The following is a 20,509-nucleotide window of genomic DNA, read 5'->3' as shown; positions in this document are numbered from 1 at the left end:
AAACAAGAAACTTCTAAGAAACTGTTAGAGCCAGAGGAGCCCAAGGACAGCTAAATGATGTGTAATGAGATCTTGGAACAGAAAAAGGAAATTAGGTAAGAATTAAGGAAATCTGAATAAAATACAGGTTTTAGTTGATAATACAGTTCACCCTTGAACAACACGAGTTTGATAAACCACATGGATCCACTTACATGCGAATTTTTTTCAATAAATACATACTACAGTACTAAATAATCCACAGTTGGTTGAATCCTCGGATATGGAGGGCTGACTGTAAAGTTATACTCGGATTTTCCATTGTGCGAGGGTCGGCACCCCCAAGCCCTGTGTTTTTCAAGGGTCAACTGTATATCAATACTGGTTCACTGATTGTAACAAATGTATCAAAATAATGTAAGATGTTAATAATAGGGGAAATTGTGTGTAGGGGCAAGGTATAATATATGAACTCTCTGCACTATCTGTTTGATTTTTCTTTAAATCTAAAACTGTTCTAAAATATAAAGTCTAGTTAAAAAAAAAAAAAAAACAGCAACAGAAATCTGCCTAGCCCACCTTAACCAAGTCATCAGAGGTAACTTCACCAATAATGGGAAAACGCAACATCATCGGCCTCCAGAAATGATGTACTAAGAGGACACATCATCACTTATATAGTGTTTCTGCCAAAAATGTATAACTGGAATCAAATCACACAAAAAAATCAGATATACCCAAACATCAGATATACTCAAATCACAAAGAAACATCAGATATACTCAATATCAATCACTATCGTAAAAGAAAGGAAGGATGGGGAATGGTTCTAGGTTAGAGGCAAAAGAGATATCATAACCAAACACAAAGCATGATCTTGGGTTGGATCCTGGACCAGGAGAAAAATTGGTATAAAGAACATTATTGGAACAATTGGCAATATCTGAATATGGGCTGTAGATTAGTTAATAGTATTATATCAGTGTTGAATTTCCTGATTTCATTAATCCCATTAATTATACTGTGGTTATATAAGTAAATATCCTTGATCTTAAGAAACACAAGTTTTTTAAAGGTAAAGGGGCATGGTATTTTCAACTTACTCCCAAATGGTTCAGAAAAATATGATAAAACCAATTGTGGCAAAATGTTAACAGTTAGTGAATCTGGGTGAAGGGTATATGGGAGTTCTTTGTACTGTTCTTACAACTTTTCTTTAAATTTTAAATTATTTCCAAAAAATGCTTATTTAAAAATACAGCAATGACAAAATTAAGCAAGGGAATAGGTAGAACCAGTGTGATAAAATGTTGATAACAGCTGAATTTGTGGGATCAGGGTATTGGGGGGTTTAGCATGCCATCTCTCTACTTTTATGTGTTCAAAAACTTTAAGTTCCTACTCCCCTCCCCAAAAGTTAAAATACATATGCACTCAAAACAAGCACAAATGCTCAAACCTTCCAGACATTCTCTAAATTCCAGGCACTACTCAGACTTTCATTCCAAATCCTCTCAGCACTTTGTGTGATAATTGCTAGATGTAAAACTGTTTACATATTTTTACATATTTCTTTTCTTTTTGGCTGCGTTGGGGCTTCGTTGCTGCATGCGGACTTTCTCTAGTTGCAGCGGGAGGTGGGGGGCTACTCTTCGTTGCCGTGTGTGGGCTTCACATTGCGGTGGCTTTTCTTGTTGCAGACCACCGGCTCTAGGCGTGTGGTCTTCAGTAGTTGTGGCGCTGGGCTTCAGTAGTTGTGGCGCTGGGCTTCAGTAGTTGTGGCGCACGGGCTTAGTTGCTCCGCAGCTTGTGGGATCTTCCTGGACCAGGGCTCGAACCTGTGTCCCCTGCATTGGCAGGCGGATTCTTAGCCACTGCGCCACCAGGGAAGCCCCTGTTTACATATTTCTAATCCTTTAGATTGTATGCTCACAAGGATGTGAACATTTTTCTTATTATGCTTCCTCATAAAATTATTAATTATTGCTTGATGCAATAGCCTAAAAAGTTTGGATGTAAATTTAATTTCTCTACATTAAATTGTTTACATACCAGATAAGCTAAATATTTCAAGCTAGTGTTTAACAAATTATTTGGAAAAAGCAAATAATTCCTTTACAAGGTAATTCCCCCTAGTTTACCTTTTAGGAAAAAAAAAATCCAGATTTAAAAACACAATACTGCATAAATATTTGTGTTAATCCAGACAGGTCTTAGTGAAGTACTGTGGTTTTGTGAAAAATAAAATTTCTGATTTGTCAGAGATACATTCCGATGTACTCATGGATAACATATGTTGCCCAGGATTTGTTTCAAAATACTTAAGTTAAAAAAAGAATAGATATGGTAGCTATCGAAGTGGTGATGGGGTTCACTGAACTAATCTCTCTACTTTTGTGTACGTTTGAAAATTTCCAGCTAATAGACTTAACGTTCAAAACTAGAGTTTTCCCACCCACTACCACTCCACTCACTAACAGCCTTCCCAATTTCAGTTAATGGCAATTCCATCCTTCCAGTTGCTCGGGCCAAAAACCATGGAGTCATCCTTGACTGCTTTCCTTTGTTACACTCTCACATCCAATCAGTCAAGAAAACTTATTTGTTCCATCTTCAAAATATATTCAAAATCTGACTACTTTTCACCACTCCATTGGTACCACTCCAGTCCAGGACACCATTATCTCTCATGTGGATTATTACAATAGCCTCCTAACTGCCCACCCTACTTCCCATCCTCCCCCATTCCTCACTGTCCATCACAATACAAGAAGGAAGAACAATCTTTTAGAATATAAGGTAGATCTCAGAACTCCTCTGATCCAACTCTCCAATAGATCCCTACTCTACGTAAAATGTAAGGTCTTTAAGGCCTACATCTGGTCCCCATTACCTTCCTGTCCTCGTTTCCTACTGTTCTCCCCCTTCTTCACTTTTTCCATCCAAACTGGCCTCCTCATAGCTCCTCAAGCACTCCAGGCATACTTCCATATGGCCATACTCCAATGGCCTTTGAAGACCATTCTCCCTGCATAGTCTTTTCCCTCAGAGAGCTGCACTGCTTTGTTCAAATGTCTTTGTTCAAATGTCACCTTCTAAGTGAGGTCTGCCCTGGCTATCCAACTCAGCACTCCTCATCCCCCCCTTCCTGCTTTATATTTCTCTGAAGCTTTTATCACATTCCTACATACTAAAAACTTCATTTTTTTAAAAAGTTTTAAGTAATTTAATATTTTATTTATTTATTTATTTTTGGCTGGGTTGAGTCTTTGTTGCTGCGCACAGGCTTTCTCTAGCTGCGGCGAGCAGGGGCTACTCTTCGTTGCGGTGTACGGGCTTCTCATTGCGGTGGCTTCCCTTGTTGCAGAGCACGGGATCTAGGCATGCGGGCTTCAGTAGTTGTGGCGCACGGGCTTAGCTGCTCCAAGGCATGTGGGATCTTCCCCGACCAGGGCCCCAACCCATGTCCCCTGCATTGGCAGGTGGATTCTTTTTTTTTAATAAATTTATTTATTTTTGGCTGTGTTGGGTCTTTGTTTCTGTGCGAGGGCTTCCTCCAGTTGCGGCGAGCGGGGGCCACTCTTCATCGCGGTGCGCGGGCCTCTCACTGTCGCGGCCTCTCCCGTTGTGGAGCACAGGCTCCAGACGCGCAGGCTCAGTAGTTGTGGCTCACGGGCCTAGCCACTCCACGGCATGTGGGATCTTCCCGGACTGGGGCACGAACCCGTGTCCCCTGCATTGGCAGGCGGATTCTTAACCACTGCGCCACCAGGGAAGCCCTGGCAGGTGGATTCTTAACTGCTGTGCCACCAGGGGGAGTCTGCAATTCACTCCTTTTAATAAGCCCACTGTCTCCCCAACCAGAATGGAAACTCTATGACAAACAGGCATTGCTTTATCTCCAGTGCCTAGAATAGTATCTGGCATATAGAAAGGCCTCAATAAATATACGTTGTAGAAAATAGACTGGTGGTTGCCAAGGGGGAGGGGCCTGGGAGAGGGTTGGATTGGGAATTTGGGATTAGCAGATGCAAACTGGTATATATAGAATGGATAAACAACAAGGTCCTACTGTATAGCACAGGGAACTATATTTAATATCCTGTGACAAACCATAATACAAAAGAATATGAGGGCTTCCCTGGTGGTGCAGTGGTTGAGAGTCCGCCTGCCAGTGCGGGGGACACGGGTTCGAGCCCTGGTCTGGGAGGATCCCACCTGCCGCGGAGCAACTGGGCCCGTGAGCCACAACTACTGAGCCTGTGCGTCTGGAGCCTGTGCTCCGCAACAAGAGAGGCCGCAACAGTGAGAGGCCCGCGCATCGCAATGAAGAGTGGCCCCCGCTCGCCGCAACTACAGAAAGCCCTCACACAGAAACGAAGACCCAACACAGCCAAAAATAAATAAATAAATAAATAAATTTATAAAAAGAAAAAAAAAGAATATGAAAAAGAATGTATATATGTATGTATAACTGAGTCACTGCTGTACAGCAGTAATTAACACATTGTAATTCAACTATACTTCAATAAACAACTTTAAAAAAACAAACAAATAAATAAATATATATTGAACTGAACTGAAATAATCTGGATAGGAGGAAATTATGGTGGTCTCTAGAAAAAAATGTTATTTTTGCCAAAATATAAACACAGACAGTGGGCAATGAAGATGAGGTCTAAATGAATTCTTTATAAAAATAAAGGCACCTTACTCATCTTTCATTTCTAAAACAAGTGGAATTTAAGGAAGGACAAAAAGTAGTCTCCCTATGTTACAGATGGAGAAATTAGGGCTCTGGGAAGCTGGTTGCAAGCTATCCAGTGAGTGAAGGTTTAAGCTTTCCAGGATGGATTATGCTTCTAACCAATGGGCCTGCCAAACATCCCTTTCTGGTAAACTGCACAATCTCCATAAACAGCCATCCTTCTAAAGCAGCTGGGCTTCCCTATACATTGAAACTCCACCAAATATTAAAACTAGTCACTAAGCCTGAGATCAGAAAGCAATCCAATTTATCCCTCTGTTTAATCCTATCCTTTCCTATTTCAGCTCCACTGGCCCTGGCTTGGAAGTAGGTGATCACATGCAGCTCATCTGGGATGGAGGAAGCTGGAAGGCAGGAAAAGATATAAATAAGCTCCCAAACCAGGATCTTCTGTGAACAGAAAACCAGTGCTTCCAGCATCACACATCAGCTAAAAGAGCTGAACCTCTCAACTCTTTACCCTGGCAGCTCCAAGTAGGGTTAAAAAAAAAAAAAAGAAAAAAGGAAGGAGAGAGGGAGGGAGGGAGGGAGGGAAGGGAAAGGAAGTAAGGAAAGAGGGAGGGAGGAAGGAAGGAAGAAAGAAAAGGTTCACTCCCATCCCCACCAATGGATGGGAATGGGGGCTACAGGCTGGGGAGCCCTCCATAACAGGGACTGATGGCATTTATCCCCACAGCAGGCTATCCCCTAGAGGCAGACTCTGTCTTCATCACTGTCCTGGGACCATTGCATCTAAAACAAGAACCTGCTGGGAAGATTTCAGGAGCTCCAGAAAGGAAGAGACCTCGCAGGTAGAAGGTGTCTCCCTAAGGTCCAGGAGGCATGTCCCTTGGGTTTAAAGGCACATTATTGGAGAAAAGACCCCCTGATGTACAGAAGAAAGGAATCTCCTCTGGCACCAACAACAATGAAGTTTACTGGCTGAAATCATCCTGAATCTGGGGGAAAGAAGGAGCTTTATACATAAATCTCTTCTAGGTTCTCATTCTCAAATCAGTTGATTGGCAGCTTATCTCTTTCAGTCTCTTTAGCTCTTGGTTGAGTTGGTGGCTTGTAGAGCAGAAAAAGGAAGGGTTGGCAACAGTAGGGCAATGAAGGTTGGAGGCTGGACTCCAGGAATCTGGGGTCATGTATTGTGGGTTGGCCTCAAGAGGTGAATGAGTTTCCTGCAGTGTTTGGCAGAGGCCAGCCTGGGACTGCTATGTGGCAGTAACTGATTCCCCAGAGAGAGCAAGGCTAATTTCTCACTGGCACCCAGGGACACCAGCACCTGTGGGATAGAGAGAGATGATAGAACACGACATGCAGAGGACTGTGATTTGGCCCAGCAATTCCCACTCTAGAAAAGGAAGAAAAAGAAAATGAGCTCTTGGGGACTCAAAATAGGTTGTGTGGGAAAAAGACCTTGGAGACAGGAATCACCAGGACCAGAGGTCTATTTCCATTCTCTTTGGTTACAGACCATGAAACCAAGGCACCAAAGGAGCCATGCACTTGTCCCCAGGAAGAGGTAATAAATGCAGCAGTAAAAGTAAGCCAAAAGGTGAGACTCCCAGCTGTGGATCTAGACCAGGTAAGGGGTCTGGACCTCCTTACCACCAAGAATCCCTTTTATTATTTCCCCACACAGATTGCCAAAAAACTCTAATATATATCATAACCATCCTGTCAAAACTTCTCTTCTGCATGAACCACCCAATGCTACCACATTGAACTATTATAATTTGGAGGTTTAGCTTTATCGTAGGTAGATGTATGATTTTTCCATTGGGCTGTTTATATACTGAAAATTGAACAGAAAAAAGAAAAAACAGAGTAAAGCAGTGGTTAAGAACATGGGCTCTAGGAACTTCCCTGGTGGTCCAGTGGCTAAGACTCCGTGCTTTCACTGCAGGGGCCACAGGTTCAATCCCTGGTCAGGAAACTAAGATCCCACATGCCGTGTGGCACGGCCAAAGGAAAAAAAAAAGAGCATGGGCTCTGGACTTAGACTCTTGAGTTCAAAAGTCCAATCCTACATATTAGCTTTGTAACTTGGACAAGTTATTAAATTCTTTGTGCCTCAGTTTTATTGCCTGCAAAATGAGAAGCAAAGCTTAAACCAGATAATAAAGGTAAAATGCTTAGCATGGTACTTTTCACATGGTAAGTGCTAGAAAAGATAGTTAGCACCTTCGTGGCCCTCAGAATGAAACCACTCTATACCTCAACGTCTAGTCTTCCCTCACCTCCCTCCTGCACAGCCTCCAGAAGAGAGAAACACTGGTCCTTGAGATCCCAGGCATCTCCTAGCCCAGTGGAGCCCTCTTCCAGGTCCCCTCCCTCCTCCACGTGCGAAATGTTAGATGAAAAACTCATGACCAAGTCACGGCCCCTGGGTTTCCTGCTCCCAGAGAAGGATACAGCTTGGGTTTCTAGATGTCCCAATTCCTTAAAGACTATCTCAGAAAAATGTTGTGAAAACCAGCCCCATCATGGGGATTCCTAAGTCCCCTCGGGTGTACCTGATGGATGCAGGGCTCCTGTCGGAGGCTCCGGAGGGCAACGAGGGCAGCCTCCTTCACATTTGGCTGGGGGTCTCCACACGCCACCTCTAGGAGCCGCTGGGGCACTTGGCACTGTAACAGCTCGTCCCCCAAACCCTCAGGCCCCAAGTTGCCCAGAGCTGATGCGGCATTGCGCCGGATACCAGCCTGAGGATCTCCAAGCAGCTGGGTCATACTGGGCACCGCGGCTGCCAGGGCAGGCCCCAGGGGACCAGCTTGGTAGGCTGCATTGCCCACAGCAAAGCTGGCAGCGCGCCGCACAGCAGGGTCCTGGTCTCCAAGCCCCAGCAGCAAAAGGTTGAGCAGTCCTAGCTGGCTCTGCAGGGCCCTGCGCAGGGCTCCGCTGTGCTGGAGCAAGTGTCCCAGGAGCCCGTAAGTACGGGCCCGCACAGAATTCTCTGGGTGGCCCAGGAGGCTGCGCAGGGTCCGATAGGATTCATCAGGGCCAGCCAGGAGTTCTTGGATAAAGGACAAATGGCTGGGAGACAGTACCCGGGCGGTGTGGGCCAGGAGGGAGAGAAGGTCAGAGGTCAGCAGCGGCTGGTCGCCCAGGAGGGCAGCTGAGAGGAATGAGATGGTGGTTGTAGGGGAGGCGGCTACTGTGCTCACAAACTGATTGAGAGAGAGGGGCTCCGAGAGGGCCAGGCGTGTGAGCAGACTGATGGGCAGCTCGGCTTGTGTCAGTGGAAGATGGTGGCGGCAGACCTGGAGAAGGGGGAGGGGTGCAGGCAAAAGAGCTCAGAGAGAGGGAGAACACACTGCAGCTAGATAACGAGACGGAGCCCACAATCTGGGAGAGAGAAAAGCCAAACTCTGGTGAGAATACCACAGAGAGCCGGAAGACCTGAGCCACAGCACTGCACGTGAGACACAACGTGGAGCCCAGGAGAACAGGTCCTTCCCAAGTCCATGCCTTGCTCTGCAAGGACTTAGTCTCTCTGCTTCAGAGACCCGCTCACTGCTTAATGCCAACAATTTCCAAGGAAGTGATTCCCAGCTGAGGAGCTGAGTCTCCAGGGCCTAGACTAAGATATCCGCCCCACTGGGCTCCAAGTGAATCCAGATATCGGACTGATGGAGAGAAGAGGCACCAGCCCAGCTCCAACCACATGCCTCTGTTCAGGCCCGAATGCTTTCTCCACTCCAACTCTTAGACCAAGCCAGGTGCTGCACTCCTACAGGGGCCTGGGAGAGCCCCAGAGCTGTCGGGAAGTGAATTTGAGTACACAAGGTTGGGCCACCTTCCTCTCCCACCTTCCTGCCTGGGTAGCTTCCCCAGTACCTGCAGCAGGTGGGCTGTGACTTCTGAGTCTGTGAGGTCAGCCAAGACACCTCCAAGGAGGTCAGCGTCCACATCCAGGGCGAAGGGGAAGCAGAGGAGCTGACAGACAGAGAGCACCACGACGGGGAGAAACTCAGGCCCTTGAGGCCTAAGGAGGGGAGAGTGGAAGGATATACTCAGTCTGGCGCACCCACTCTTTAGCTTTCTTCCGCCGACTCTTCTCAAATTCCCTAGTCCAGCTCTCCTTCCCCAACCTCAGTAATCCCATTTCTTGCCTCATAGCTCAAGCTGTCAGCTCTTTCTCTCCTGCCTTCCCCTCCTCCTACCCCCAACAGCCAACATTGAATTTTCTGGTCTCCCTCCTCTAGCTCCAACTCACGCCTGGGTCAGTTGATGCAGGAAGCTGGGCGAAAGCAGATGCTTCAGGGTGGACATGAGGATACTTCCACGCTGAGACAGGTGGCTCAGGCATAACTGGGGTTCCTGGGTAAAGGTGGCCACGGCCAGGCTCAGCAGGGCTGCCATGCCTGGAAACACCAAGAATGGAGACCCAATGGAGCAGGTAAGAGGTCAGGATGCCCCTGCGTCCCCAGGGCTCTCAGGGCTACCACCTGTTCAGTCCCTTCCCCGTCCTTGAGCAGCTCCAGCATAGACTCTGCCATCCTCTCCCCAGGCAGCAGCAGCAGTAGCCATCCCATGGGCTAACCCAGTTCTAGGCTGTTTCCTCTTGAAGAGGAATCAACACACTGGCCCGACAAAAGGGGCCGTGCTGCTGGAAAGATACCTTGGGGTGAGATCAGCGTCCAGTCTGGCTCTGGGCTCTGTGGACTGGACAGTGACTGCTCCTCTTCCTGTACAGATGCCTCCTCGGGGAGCCTCAGCACCATGGAGAAGCGGTGCCACAGAACGGTCCACATTTCTGAGCTAGCCACGACCCTTATCGGATTACCCTTCCCCTGCTAGAGACAAAATCGAATGAGGGTAAACGAGGAGGTCCAAGACAGGAGTCAAAATGCCTTTTTTTCACTCTTGTCCCTGACCTACAAGGAAGAGGAGTCCCAGAAATAATTCCTTCTGTTTTCCCACCTAGGATTTCCCTGTTGTCCCAGTTCCCTCACTTATCACATCTTAACCCCTGACCTCTCAACCCATGTGTATGTCTACTGGAAACCAGGGAATTACAGCTTTCATCCCACTGAATCCCAAGGGATGCAGCTGAATGGTTCCCCTTAAAGGGTCCGTACTGACGGCAGATGGGCCCAATTTAAGGCCATCACAGGCGCTTTGAGAGGAGAGGTGACTGTGTTGCTTCTTCCTTCCTATTGGCCAGTGGCTCCCCAAAGCAGCTCTCCGTACTTCCCATCCGTCCTAGGATGCAGCTGTACCTGGGTGAGCAGCTGCAGCAGAAGGATGAGGAGGCCATCATAGAATCCACAGCCACCCGGTGGAGTCAGCCGGACCTGTCGGAGAGAGGTGGGAAGAGAGCAGATCTGAGAGGGGTGAGGTGACCACACAGGCCTGTGCTCCCAACTCCAAGTCAGGCAGAAGGAGTTCTTCTTCAGCCTGGTGTAGTGGGGAGAGTTCTTTTGGACTTAGGAGTCTTGGCTCCTGCCTATTCGTTCAATGACTAACTCTGTCCTGAAGACACACAGTCAGTAGGGTAAGCAGCCAAACCATTACAGTTTAGGAAGATGCTTGCTACATGAGAAGTTGTGAGGGAGGGCTGTGGAGAGGGAAGGGGACACAGTTGAGAGTGCCAACTCTGCCTCTTGGAGGTAGGAAACTGATGGGATTAAAAATTTAAAAGGGAGATGAGGGGGAGGGAGGGAGATGCAAGAGGGAAGAGATATGGGGACATATGTATATGTATAACTGATTCACTTTGTTATAAAGCAGAAACTAACACACCATTGTAAAGCAATTATACTCCAATAACGATGTTAAAAAATAAATAAATAAATAAAATTTTAAAAAATAATAATAAAAGGGAGATGAGGAAGGGAGAGGTCATAGCTTCCATAAAGGCAGACAAGGAAGGGAGAGGTCATAGCTTCCATAAAGGCAGACGAGGAAGGGAGAGGTCATAGCTTCCATAAAGGCAGACGAGGAAGGGAGAGGTCATAGCTTCCATAAAGGCAGACGAGGAAGGGAGAGGTCATAGCTTCCATAAAGGCAGGTCGTGAGAGACCACAGTGAACTTTGGAAATGTTAACTCTTTGGTGGAGCAGGATTAGAGAGCCCAGAGGGAACAGATGAGCTTTGAGTAGCCTGCTAACCAATTTAGACATTAACCCAGAAACCGTGGGAAGCCACTGAGGACTTACACAAGCTCCACATGGGCGAGATTTTTTTTTTTTTAATTTATTTTTGGCTGTGTTGGGTCTTCGTTTCTGTGTGAGGGCTTTCTCTAGTTGTGGCAAGCGGGGACCACCCTTCATCGCGGTGCGCGGGCCTCTCACTATCACGGCCTCTCTTGTTGCGGAGCACAGGCTCCAGACGCGCAGGCTCAGTAGTTGTGGCTCACGGGCCTAGTTGCTCCGCGGCATGTGGGAACTTCCCAGACCAGGGCTCAAACCCATGTCCCCTGCATTAGCAGGCAGATTCTCAACCACTGCGCCACCAGGGAAGCCCTGGGCGAGATTTTTTTGTCTCTCCTTTCACTACTATATTCTCAGAGCTGAGACTAGTGCCTGGTACTCACTACTATATTTATGTGTGAAATAATTACTGGTTGAACAAATGGGCAGGTTTTCCTTTACGAAAGCTCACTTTGGTGGCAGTGAAGAAAATGGACTGGAGAGGAGAGAGGCTGGAGGGGAGATCCTTCAGGAAGCAAGTGCCAGAGTGAGAGAGAGAGAGAGTGAGACACACACACACACACACACACACACACACACATATACACACACACACACACACACACACTGCCTCCCCCTCCCCCTTCAGAGGTCCTGCAAGTTAACAACAAACTTAAAGCCCTGACAGTCTGGGCTCAGAGGGATCTATTATCCGAGGGCAGAAGGATAGGACAGGAAAGACGCCTTGATTCTCTCACACTCCTTAGTTTACTCTAGGATTGCTGGCATTTCAGTCTTTCTCCCTGAACGCAGACCTTATTTGACTCAGAGAAAACACGTCTCTGCATTCCCTGGTAGAGCTCACCTCCGCAGGGGCAGACAGGGCATGTGTGGCAGCTGCAATCCACTCCACAGGCTGGAGGTCAAAAGTCACCCCTTGCTGACCAAGCTGTCCCAGCAGACAGGCTGCCGCGCTCTGTGGAGAGTTAGACAAGGCGGAGGAATGTCCGCATCTGAATGGTACTCGGGACAGGCAGAGAGGATTTATTTCTGTCTTGGTCCAGAAGAATGCCTCACAAACAGCTGCAAATTAGGAAATGACTCTCCTGCTTGCAGAAGAGTGGGATGATAGGGTGAAAAGTGGAGGAAGATGAAGGTTGAAAACTCACCACAAGGGAGACGACATGTGAATGGGTAAAGACAGTAGCAACTTCACTGCCTAGCTTCTCCATTCTGGAATAAAGAGATACATCAAGGCATGTAGCAGTGTGAAAGGAGGCTGCTGCATGGCCTGCCCTCTCCCTTGGATGGCACTCTCCACCTAGGCTGCATGTCCACCTCCAAGGCACAAAGTTGGTGGGAATCTAGGTCTCTTCTTTGTACAGAAACCCTCACACTCTCTGTCCCAATCCCTCCTAAGGATAGGCTGTAGGGTGTCACTCCCCACAATCCACGTCTGGGTGAGCGATGTGGGTGGAAGATTTCAGTGGAGAGACCCTGCTTTATGACTCACCCAGAAGGCAGATCTTGGAGGTGAAGGACAAGAAGGGAGAGGAGGTACAGTGTCACTTCAGCAGACTCTTCCCAATCCACTACCTTTATCTACAAAGGAAACCCGAGATACCAGAGGCTCCTCTGATTGAGATGGTGGGGCCCCCAAGAGATGCCCATTTGCTGCTGGCCTACCTTGCCCTGGACCAACTTCCACAGTGACTCCAAGGCCAGGGGCTCTTGCCCTAGAAGACGGCACAGGGGCTCACTGACGTGGCAGCAGGAGTAGAGAACCTAAACGGAGTGGGAAGGAGTCTGTCAGGGAGGCAGAGCAGCCCCTGGGCTCCTAGATTGAAAGTCTCAGCTGAAAGCAGGCTAACCTCTCGACAGATCTAGTATCCACAACTAGGGCTATTAGAGAAATTCAGGCCACTTCTGCCTCTTGCTCAAAGACTGTGAGATGCGGACACTTCTCAGTTCTGCTGAGGACTGGCTGAACAGTTTTAAAAGCAGAAAGGGGTCCTCCAAGTGGGGGTGTCTCTCATTTCTCTCAGTGTCTCTTTCTCTCTCTCTTAGTCCTTGGGTGACAAAGAAGTCTGAAAGGCCAAGAGTTAATGGGCAGGCAGTACCTTGAGAAGGTGTAGGCACAGGATGGGATGCTGCAGGCCAGAGATGAGGGATGACCTCAGTTGGTTGCTGTCTTCAGTGAGCTGGTTTGCCAAATGCCGAGAGATCTGTAGAGACATACCTGAAGACTCAATCCCATTCCCATTATTCCAATCCCATTCCTCTCTTATCTCCAACTAATCAGGACTCTTAACCCCTTGCTAGCCACTCTTACCCAGATTCACCAGGAACTTCAGCCCCCATTCCATTCCTAGTCTTCATGGCCAGTGGAGAACCAAAAGGCAAGGCCTAGTTAAGTTCCACTGCAGGCAGGTACAGAGGAAAGTGTTGCTAGCCAAAAGGGAGCAGGAAATCTGAATCTTGAACCCTTGAGGAAGCATCACTGGTGGCTTCAGATCAGCTACCCCACCACATGGGCAGTTTGTCACCGAGCTCTCTAATCAGCTGGCCAAGGGCTCTGGGATTTTGGCTACATCATGTTCTACAAGTGACCCAAACCTAGTGGGAGCATCTGTTTCTGGAAGTACTGAGTAAAGGGAGGCATAAAAGCTTGTTTTTCTGCCTTTCTGAAAAGCTGGGCCAGCCTCCCCTACTCTGGCAACAGGGAGGAGAGGAACAAAAAAATCGTAGCTCAGACCTGCTCCTTGGCTTCCCAGCAGCCAGGCAGCCCCACAGGAGCAGCGCATAAGGCTGCCAGTGCCGAGGACATGGCTCCAGGCAGATCCTCACTCTGCTCCCGAAGCGGCTGGCTCACCTCGGGGGCTCCTGCGAGAAAGGCAAAGAATGCAGGAAGGCGTTGGTTGTTTCAGATTCCCCGTTCTTTCTCTCAGTTCATAGTTATTTAACACTCACTAAATGCCAGGCCTATTCTAGGTAATGGCAGGAGAAAGAGCAGAGCTGGACCTACTCGACAAGTAGGTCGAGAGAACCTTACCTTCCCAATCCAGTTACCTGGGGGGCTGTGGAAAGGGAGCTGTGGAACTGTCAAGCCATGAAGGAGCCCGTCCAACACAGCCCGCTGTGTGGTCATCAGGCTGGAGTAGAAAGTTCTGGAGATGGTCCAGCTGTTCCCATCCATGGCTTCACACAGAACAGTAAAGCACTAAGGGAGACAAGGCAGGGTTAACAGTAGGCACATCAGAAAACTGACTGGACTTAGGGTAAGGAGCAGGAGTTCCCAGAGAACCTGAGAAAGGAGGAGAAAAACCCAGGGGGACCAGCTGGTGAACTCTAAGTATTCCTCACACAGAAAGTGCAATATAACTGCCTTCACATTTCAAGGACAGGAATTTTAGGTGTCCTTTTATTCTGATCAGCTGTTCCCTAGATGATGTTTCTCAAAGCATTATCTGTGGACCCTGAGTATAAGAATTCCTGGGGATTCATGGGTCCTTCCCAACCCAGTCAATGATTCAGAATTTCGAGAGGTGGGGAATTTATTCCAAACTCCCCATGCTACTCAGTGCACAATGACATATGAGAAGTGCTGACCAATAATGTGAGTCACTACTGGCCAAAATTTACATTAGATGTTAAAAGCTTCCTGACCGGAAAGGGTGAGGGATGTTAAAATGGGCTCTCAGAAGAGAAGAGACTGGGCTTCCCTGGTGGCGCAGTGGTTAAGAATCCACCTGCCAATGCACGGGACACGGGTTCGAGCCCTGGTCCGGGAAGATCCCACATGCTGGGGAGCAACTAAGCCCAAGTGCCACAACTACTGAGCCTGCGCTCTAGAGCCCACGAGCCACAACTACTGAAGCCCACGCACCTAGAGCCCATGCTCCACAACGAGAGAAGCCACTGCAATGAGAAGCCCGCGCACCGCAAGGAAGAGTAGCCCCCGCTCGCCACAACTAGAGAAAGCCCGTGTGCAGCAATGAAGACCCAATGCAGCCAAAAATAAATAAATAAATAAATTTATTTAAAAAAGAAGAGAAGAAACTGAATGGACTGCTAGCTGCTAGCTGGAAGTAGGAATGTAGCCCAGATCTGTGCTCCCAGTTTCCAGTCTGAACAACAACCAGGCAATTGTCTCCTTCCTTGAACATGTTCCTCTCTGTCTCCTCTGAGATCAGTCAGAACTCAACTATTTTCTCTTTCAAGCCTCCCTTCCCATCCCTCACCTCCAGATTCCAGGACAGAGAACCCAAATAGGTTACTAGTCTGTAGGACAAACAAGGTTGGGAATACTAGCTGATCTGTAAGTCTATTCAAGAAGAAATACTTCTATTTGTAGTTCCGTAAAATAGGCCACACTGCTTAATGCCTCTGGGCTTTAATATAGGTTGCTCTTTCTACCCGGAATGTCCTCCCTACTTTCCTGCCTCAACCACGTGGCAAACTTCTGTGCATTCTTCAAATCCTAGCAGAGATGATTTCCTTTTTCAAGATTTCTTCTATGACCCTTAGGGACTTCCCTGGTGGTCCAGTGGTTAAGACTCCGTGCTTCCACTGCAGGGGGCGCGGGTTCAATCCCCGGTCAGGGAACTAAGATCCCACATGCTGCGTGGCGGGTCCAAAAAAAAAAAAAAGATTTCTTCTATGACCCTCCAAGTAGCGTTAGTCTTCTTCAGTGGTGCTTCTGCATTTTACGTGAAGTTCTAATGTACTTTTCACACTGTTGTCCTTGATCACATCTCTCCTATTAGACTAGCCCTGATCCCTTGAAGATGGGGACTTTCTCTTACTCAGATGGCATACGGCACATAGCTGGCATTCAACAAACATTCGTTGTATTACCTCGATCTAACCCTACAGAGCCATAAGAAAGAGGATGGGAGAAACACAGGGAAAACCACAGACAGAAATCTGGAAGGGGGAGCAGATTACCATAAGGCTGTCCCTCCGCAAAGTCTGCTCGGAGTCATCTGGTTGGGCCAGTACTTTCCCCAAGAGCTCCAGAAAGAGGTTGGCAGCCTCCTGAAATACCTGTAGGCTAGGAAAAAATGAGTCCGTGGTTTCTTCTCATCTCTCTACTAAAAGCCCACATGTTGTGAATGGGTCAGTTCAGGGCACGTAGGAGAATCTCTGCAAAGGAACTCATCAGAGTGCTCTCTCCCCTCTCCCCTCACACACACACACACAGTCTCACATACATACCTCCAGGCCTCTTTGGCATTTTCTCTAGCTTATTCACACCCTGAGCCTTCCATTTAGTGTGACTGCTAACCCTTAGAAGCTGAAATTCCGTGGGCAAACTTGGAGGAGTCTCGGGGTCCTTAAGAGGACTAGGTGGACTCTAAGAGGTCACTCAGCTGACCCCTAAACCTGGCACAAATCACGGCTTCTCCTTACTTAGCCTCTTCCTAATGGGGATGGGAAGAAATGGGGGTAGAAACTGAAGCCAAACTGGCCAACAGAGCAAAACTGCCTCTCATCCCACCTGTCACCTGTCTGGCTCCTCTCCAGATTGAAGGTGCAGGCAAAGTAGGCCCGAATCACAGCCATCAGGTCCCGTAAGAAGGTCCCATACCAACATTGCTGCCAGGGAAGAGGACAGAGAGTTAGGGCAATGTAGGGGATGGAAACAAAGACTAAGGGAAAAGGGTGTCAGATATCCAGTCAGGCTGAGCAAACAGAAAGGGACAGGAGGGAAGAGAGCGTTTGGACAGAGAGAGGAGATCCAGAGGTAACAAAGTGGCGGCCGACGTGCTGTAAACAGCCAGAAAATGTGTCTTGTTTGGGCCTGAACAGCATTTTGGAGTTTAGGAGGTTCTATTTTTCAAAATAGCTCAAATTCTTTTCTAAATTCCTTAAAAACTCTCAAGACTAACACTCATCAGCAGAGTGCAGCTTCCAGCCGCCAAGCCTTGGCCACGTTAAACATTTCTGCATTCCGGCCTCTCAGCTCAGCTGCGTCGGGACACAGCACAGGGACGTGGACACTGAGACTCACTCCTAGCTCTCCCGCTTATCATCTCCATGACCACTGACAAGGCAGTGCCTGTGTGTGAGTTAGTTAATCTCTGAATTTCAGTACCCTGCTCTATAAAATCAGTCCGGTGAAGCCTAGGGTTTTACCTTTCAAAACACAGTGCTCTAAATATTGGGAAATTGCACATAAAAATCTGGATTTCTAGCTTTTCTTGGAAAACTGCAGGATCTGGTACTACTGAGCCCATATTCCCACCTAGCAACAGTGAGCTGGCGCTGAGGAGAGGATGCCCCGTTCCGACTGAGCACGAGATCTCAGTTTCTCACATTCCTACTGATTCATATAGTCACACACAGTCTACTTCACTGATGACATTACCTGCCTGGCCTCGGAAGGCATGAGAATTTGCAATTCATGATCTACTAACTAGAGAGGAGGAGAAGAAAAGAAAAGGCAGTTGGGCCAAATAGAGATGGCAGTTCAAAGAAAAGAAATCCAAAGAGAAGAAATTCTGGTAAGTCTCGAGAGGCTCCTGGCGCAGCGCTTACCTGCTGGAGACTGCTGCTCTCCTGGCTGTGTCGGAGGAGGCTGAGCAGCAGCCGGGGGAGCCCTGCCTCACGGCAGAAGGAGTACAAGGGAACAGAGTCACTGCAGCTGGAGAGAAGACTGCTCAGGACCCGGAGCACAGGAAGGATACAGGAAGCGCCCTCCAGCACGCCTTTCAGGATCTGGGTGACACAAGGGAAAGAGACAGTAATCGATATTATGAGAGGTAAAGGAAGGAGATTCACAGATACCAAGTGTCCCCAAGATGTTGACAAAGCAGACTAAATGTTCTCATTCCTTTCTTTGGGAATCTAAAACCCAGAAAAGGAGAACAGAGAAACAGAGAAAGTGTACCAGGAAAGGGGAATATAGATGGCCAGGTCACCTGACTTAGAGGTGACCAAACCGGGGGGAGGGGGGAACACCTCCCCTCAGTCAGTGACAGACCCAGTGACATTCCTATCTGCTCCCTCCCTTCTCCAGCCCTTCACCTTAAAACAAAATGAAACCACACACACACATTTCTGAAAATTAAAAACAATGGGCACAAAACAATGTCGCTCAACTCCAGATAGACAAAACATATTATATTCAACTCTAGATCAGGGGTTGACAAAATATGACCTGCAGGCCAGATTCTACCTACCACTTATTCTTATACAGGACAGTATTATATTTTTAAATGGTTATTTTTTAAAAGGTTATTCTTCAAAAGAAGACGAACGTTTACATCAAGTGCTTTACAATATGCTACTCACTGTTCTGAATCTGTTCACTTATTTACTCACTTAATCTTTACAATAACCCTAGTGATTGTAAAGTAAATACAATTACCCATTTTATAGACCAGGAGACTGAAGCTTCTAGATAGATTAAGTAAGTAGTCCATAATCACACACAGTAGTTTGGCTGGAATTCTAACTCAGAAAGTCTTATCCTGGAGGCAGAGTTGTTAACCTCCTTCCCTACTGAAAAATTATCCAACACAAGGAGGACAGGTAAGGGCCAAAAGAGAGGTGCAGGGTGCCAAGGTAATTCAAGAGCGAAAGGAGAGTCTTTTCAACAAATGGTGGTGGGATGATTACATAACCACATGCGAAAAGAAGAACTTACATCCCTACCTCACAATATATACAAAAATCAACTCATAATGGGTCAGAGACCTAAATGTCAGAGCTAAAAGTCTAGAAAGCTTTTAGAAAAAACATAGGAGAAAATCTTCAAGACTTTGGGTTTAAAAAAGATTTCTCAGATACAACACCAGAAGCATAATCCACAAAGGAAAAAAATGGTAACTGGACTTCAAAATTTAAAACCTTTGTGCTTCAAAAGACATTCTTATGAGAATAAAAAGACATATTAGAGACTGGGAGAAAATATTTGCAAATCATACATCTGATAAAGGTCTTGTATCCAGAAGATACAGAGAACTCTTACAACTCAAGAGAAAACAACCCAACTTAAAAATGAGCCAAAGAAATGATTAGATATTTCACCAAAGAAGAAATATTAACACAAATGTCTGGTAAGCACATGAGAAGATGCTCACATTAGTCATTAGCAAAATGTGAATTAAAATGGCAATGAGATACTATTTCACACTCTCTAAAATGACTACACTCAAACAGACAGACAGTAATACATGTTGGCAAGGAGGTGGAGAAATGAGGACCTTCATACATTGCTGGTGAGAATGTAAAATGGTGCGGCCACTTTGGAAAATAAATAGTTCAGCAGTTTCTTAAAATCTTAAACATAAATTTACTATATGCCCCAGCAATTCCACTCCTATGCATACACCCAAGAGAAATGAAAACATATGTCCACACAAAGGCTTCCTCATGGATGTTCACAGCAGCATTATTCATAAAAGCCAAAAACTGGAAACAATCCAAATTTCAATCAATTAGTGGAATGGATAAACAAAATGTGATATATCCGTACAGCAGAATATTAATCAGCAATGAAAAGGAATTAAGTATTGATACATGCTACAACATGAATGAACCTCAAAAACATTATGCTAAGAGAAAGGAGCCAGACACAAAGACTATACATCGTATGATCATATTTATATGAAATGTTCAGAAAACGCAAATATAATAGAAAGTAGTCTCCTGTTACTAGGAGTGGGAATGATAATTAACTGTAAATAGTTAAGAATGATCTTATTGGGGTGATGAAAATATTCTAAAACTGAATTATGGTGATGATTTCACAACTTGGTAAATTTACTAAAACTTATTTTTTAAAACTTTAAAGAAAAGGGACTTCTTTCCAGTGGTAAAGAATCTGCCTTCCAACACAGGGGATGCGGGTGCGATCCCTGGTCGGGGAACAAAGATCCCACATGCCGCGGGGCAACTAAGCCCACGCGCCAAAACTTCTGAGCTCGTGCACCTCAACGAGAGAGCCCACGTGCTGCAAACTACAGAGCCCAGGCGCCCTGGAGCCCACACGCCACAACTAGAGAGAAGCCCGCTTGCCGCAACGAAAGATCCCACATGACGCAACTAAGACCTGACGCAGCCTAAATAAATAAATTAATTAATTAAATTAAATTTAAAAAAACTTTAAAGAAAAGAGAGAGAGATGCATGCAACATATTTTGGTGAGTTCCCAGGAAAGAAGATCACCATTTCAGAGACGCAAGGAAAGGCTTTGTAGGAGAGAATACTAATTATGAACACCAATTAAGCAAGATGTTATCCCCTAAAAAAGAATCTCATTCTTCTCATTAGTATACCTGCATTAGAAAATATTACACACTTAAATTGTTACATATTTTTAATTTTGTCAAAAATTTTGTGGAAATGTGTTTTCTCTCATTATAGAAGTAGTTACATGATATCCTCCATTTTTTCCTCTTGGACAACAGTGCCTAAAAATGTTCCATCAGAAAGTTTGCTGATCCCTGCTCTAGAGGAATACTTTTCCCTTCAGAAAGAAAAACCCAAGGTCTGCTCTTTCTGTATTACTAAAGGAGGTTGGCAAATCTCCTTGAATTAAACAGAAGGAGTGAAAGAGAATAGGAAAGGGACAAACTTTCTTTCTCCTTATGTCAATCAACGTTTTTTAATGCCTTATCTGCGAAAACAG

General features: G+C 46.4%; 1 protein-coding gene across 9 annotated transcripts in view; it reads right to left on the bottom strand.

The window, feature by feature from the left end:
- Positions 1-4,457: 4,457 nt before the first annotated feature.
- Positions 4,458-20,509, bottom strand: part of STK36 (serine/threonine kinase 36) — a 28,852-nt gene continuing 12,800 nt past the window's right edge. For 8 of the 9 annotated variants that reach the window (XM_057550894.1, XM_007187927.2, XM_057550893.1 and 5 more), the window contains 16 exons: positions 17,413-17,592; positions 16,373-16,470; positions 15,820-15,925; positions 13,942-14,092; positions 13,628-13,755; positions 12,993-13,097; positions 12,559-12,657; positions 12,386-12,474; positions 12,042-12,105; positions 11,738-11,848; positions 9,961-10,035; positions 9,360-9,534; positions 8,955-9,102; positions 8,576-8,723; positions 7,252-7,998; positions 4,458-6,017 (listed from right to left, as the gene is read on the bottom strand). In XM_057550894.1, coding sequence (XP_057406877.1) covers positions 5,874-6,017; positions 7,252-7,998; positions 8,576-8,723; positions 8,955-9,102; positions 9,360-9,534; positions 9,961-10,035; positions 11,738-11,848; positions 12,042-12,105; positions 12,386-12,474; positions 12,559-12,657; positions 12,993-13,097; positions 13,628-13,755; positions 13,942-14,092; positions 15,820-15,925; positions 16,373-16,470; positions 17,413-17,592 — 2,568 coding nt within the window. In that variant the 3' untranslated portion in view covers positions 4,458-5,873. The remainder of the gene's footprint in view (positions 6,018-7,251; positions 7,999-8,575; positions 8,724-8,954; positions 9,103-9,359; positions 9,535-9,960; positions 10,036-11,737; positions 11,849-12,041; positions 12,106-12,385; positions 12,475-12,558; positions 12,658-12,992; positions 13,098-13,627; positions 13,756-13,941; positions 14,093-15,819; positions 15,926-16,372; positions 16,471-17,412; positions 17,593-20,509) is intronic. The other variant, XM_057550899.1, reaches the window with a different exon arrangement.

Source organism: Balaenoptera acutorostrata, chromosome 8, assembly GCF_949987535.1.
Source record: "Balaenoptera acutorostrata chromosome 8, mBalAcu1.1, whole genome shotgun sequence".
NCBI classification, from domain to species: domain Eukaryota; kingdom Metazoa; phylum Chordata; class Mammalia; order Artiodactyla; family Balaenopteridae; genus Balaenoptera; species Balaenoptera acutorostrata.
The sequence above is the reverse complement of the archived record's forward strand: the minus strand, read 5'-3'. Positions and strand labels throughout refer to the sequence as shown.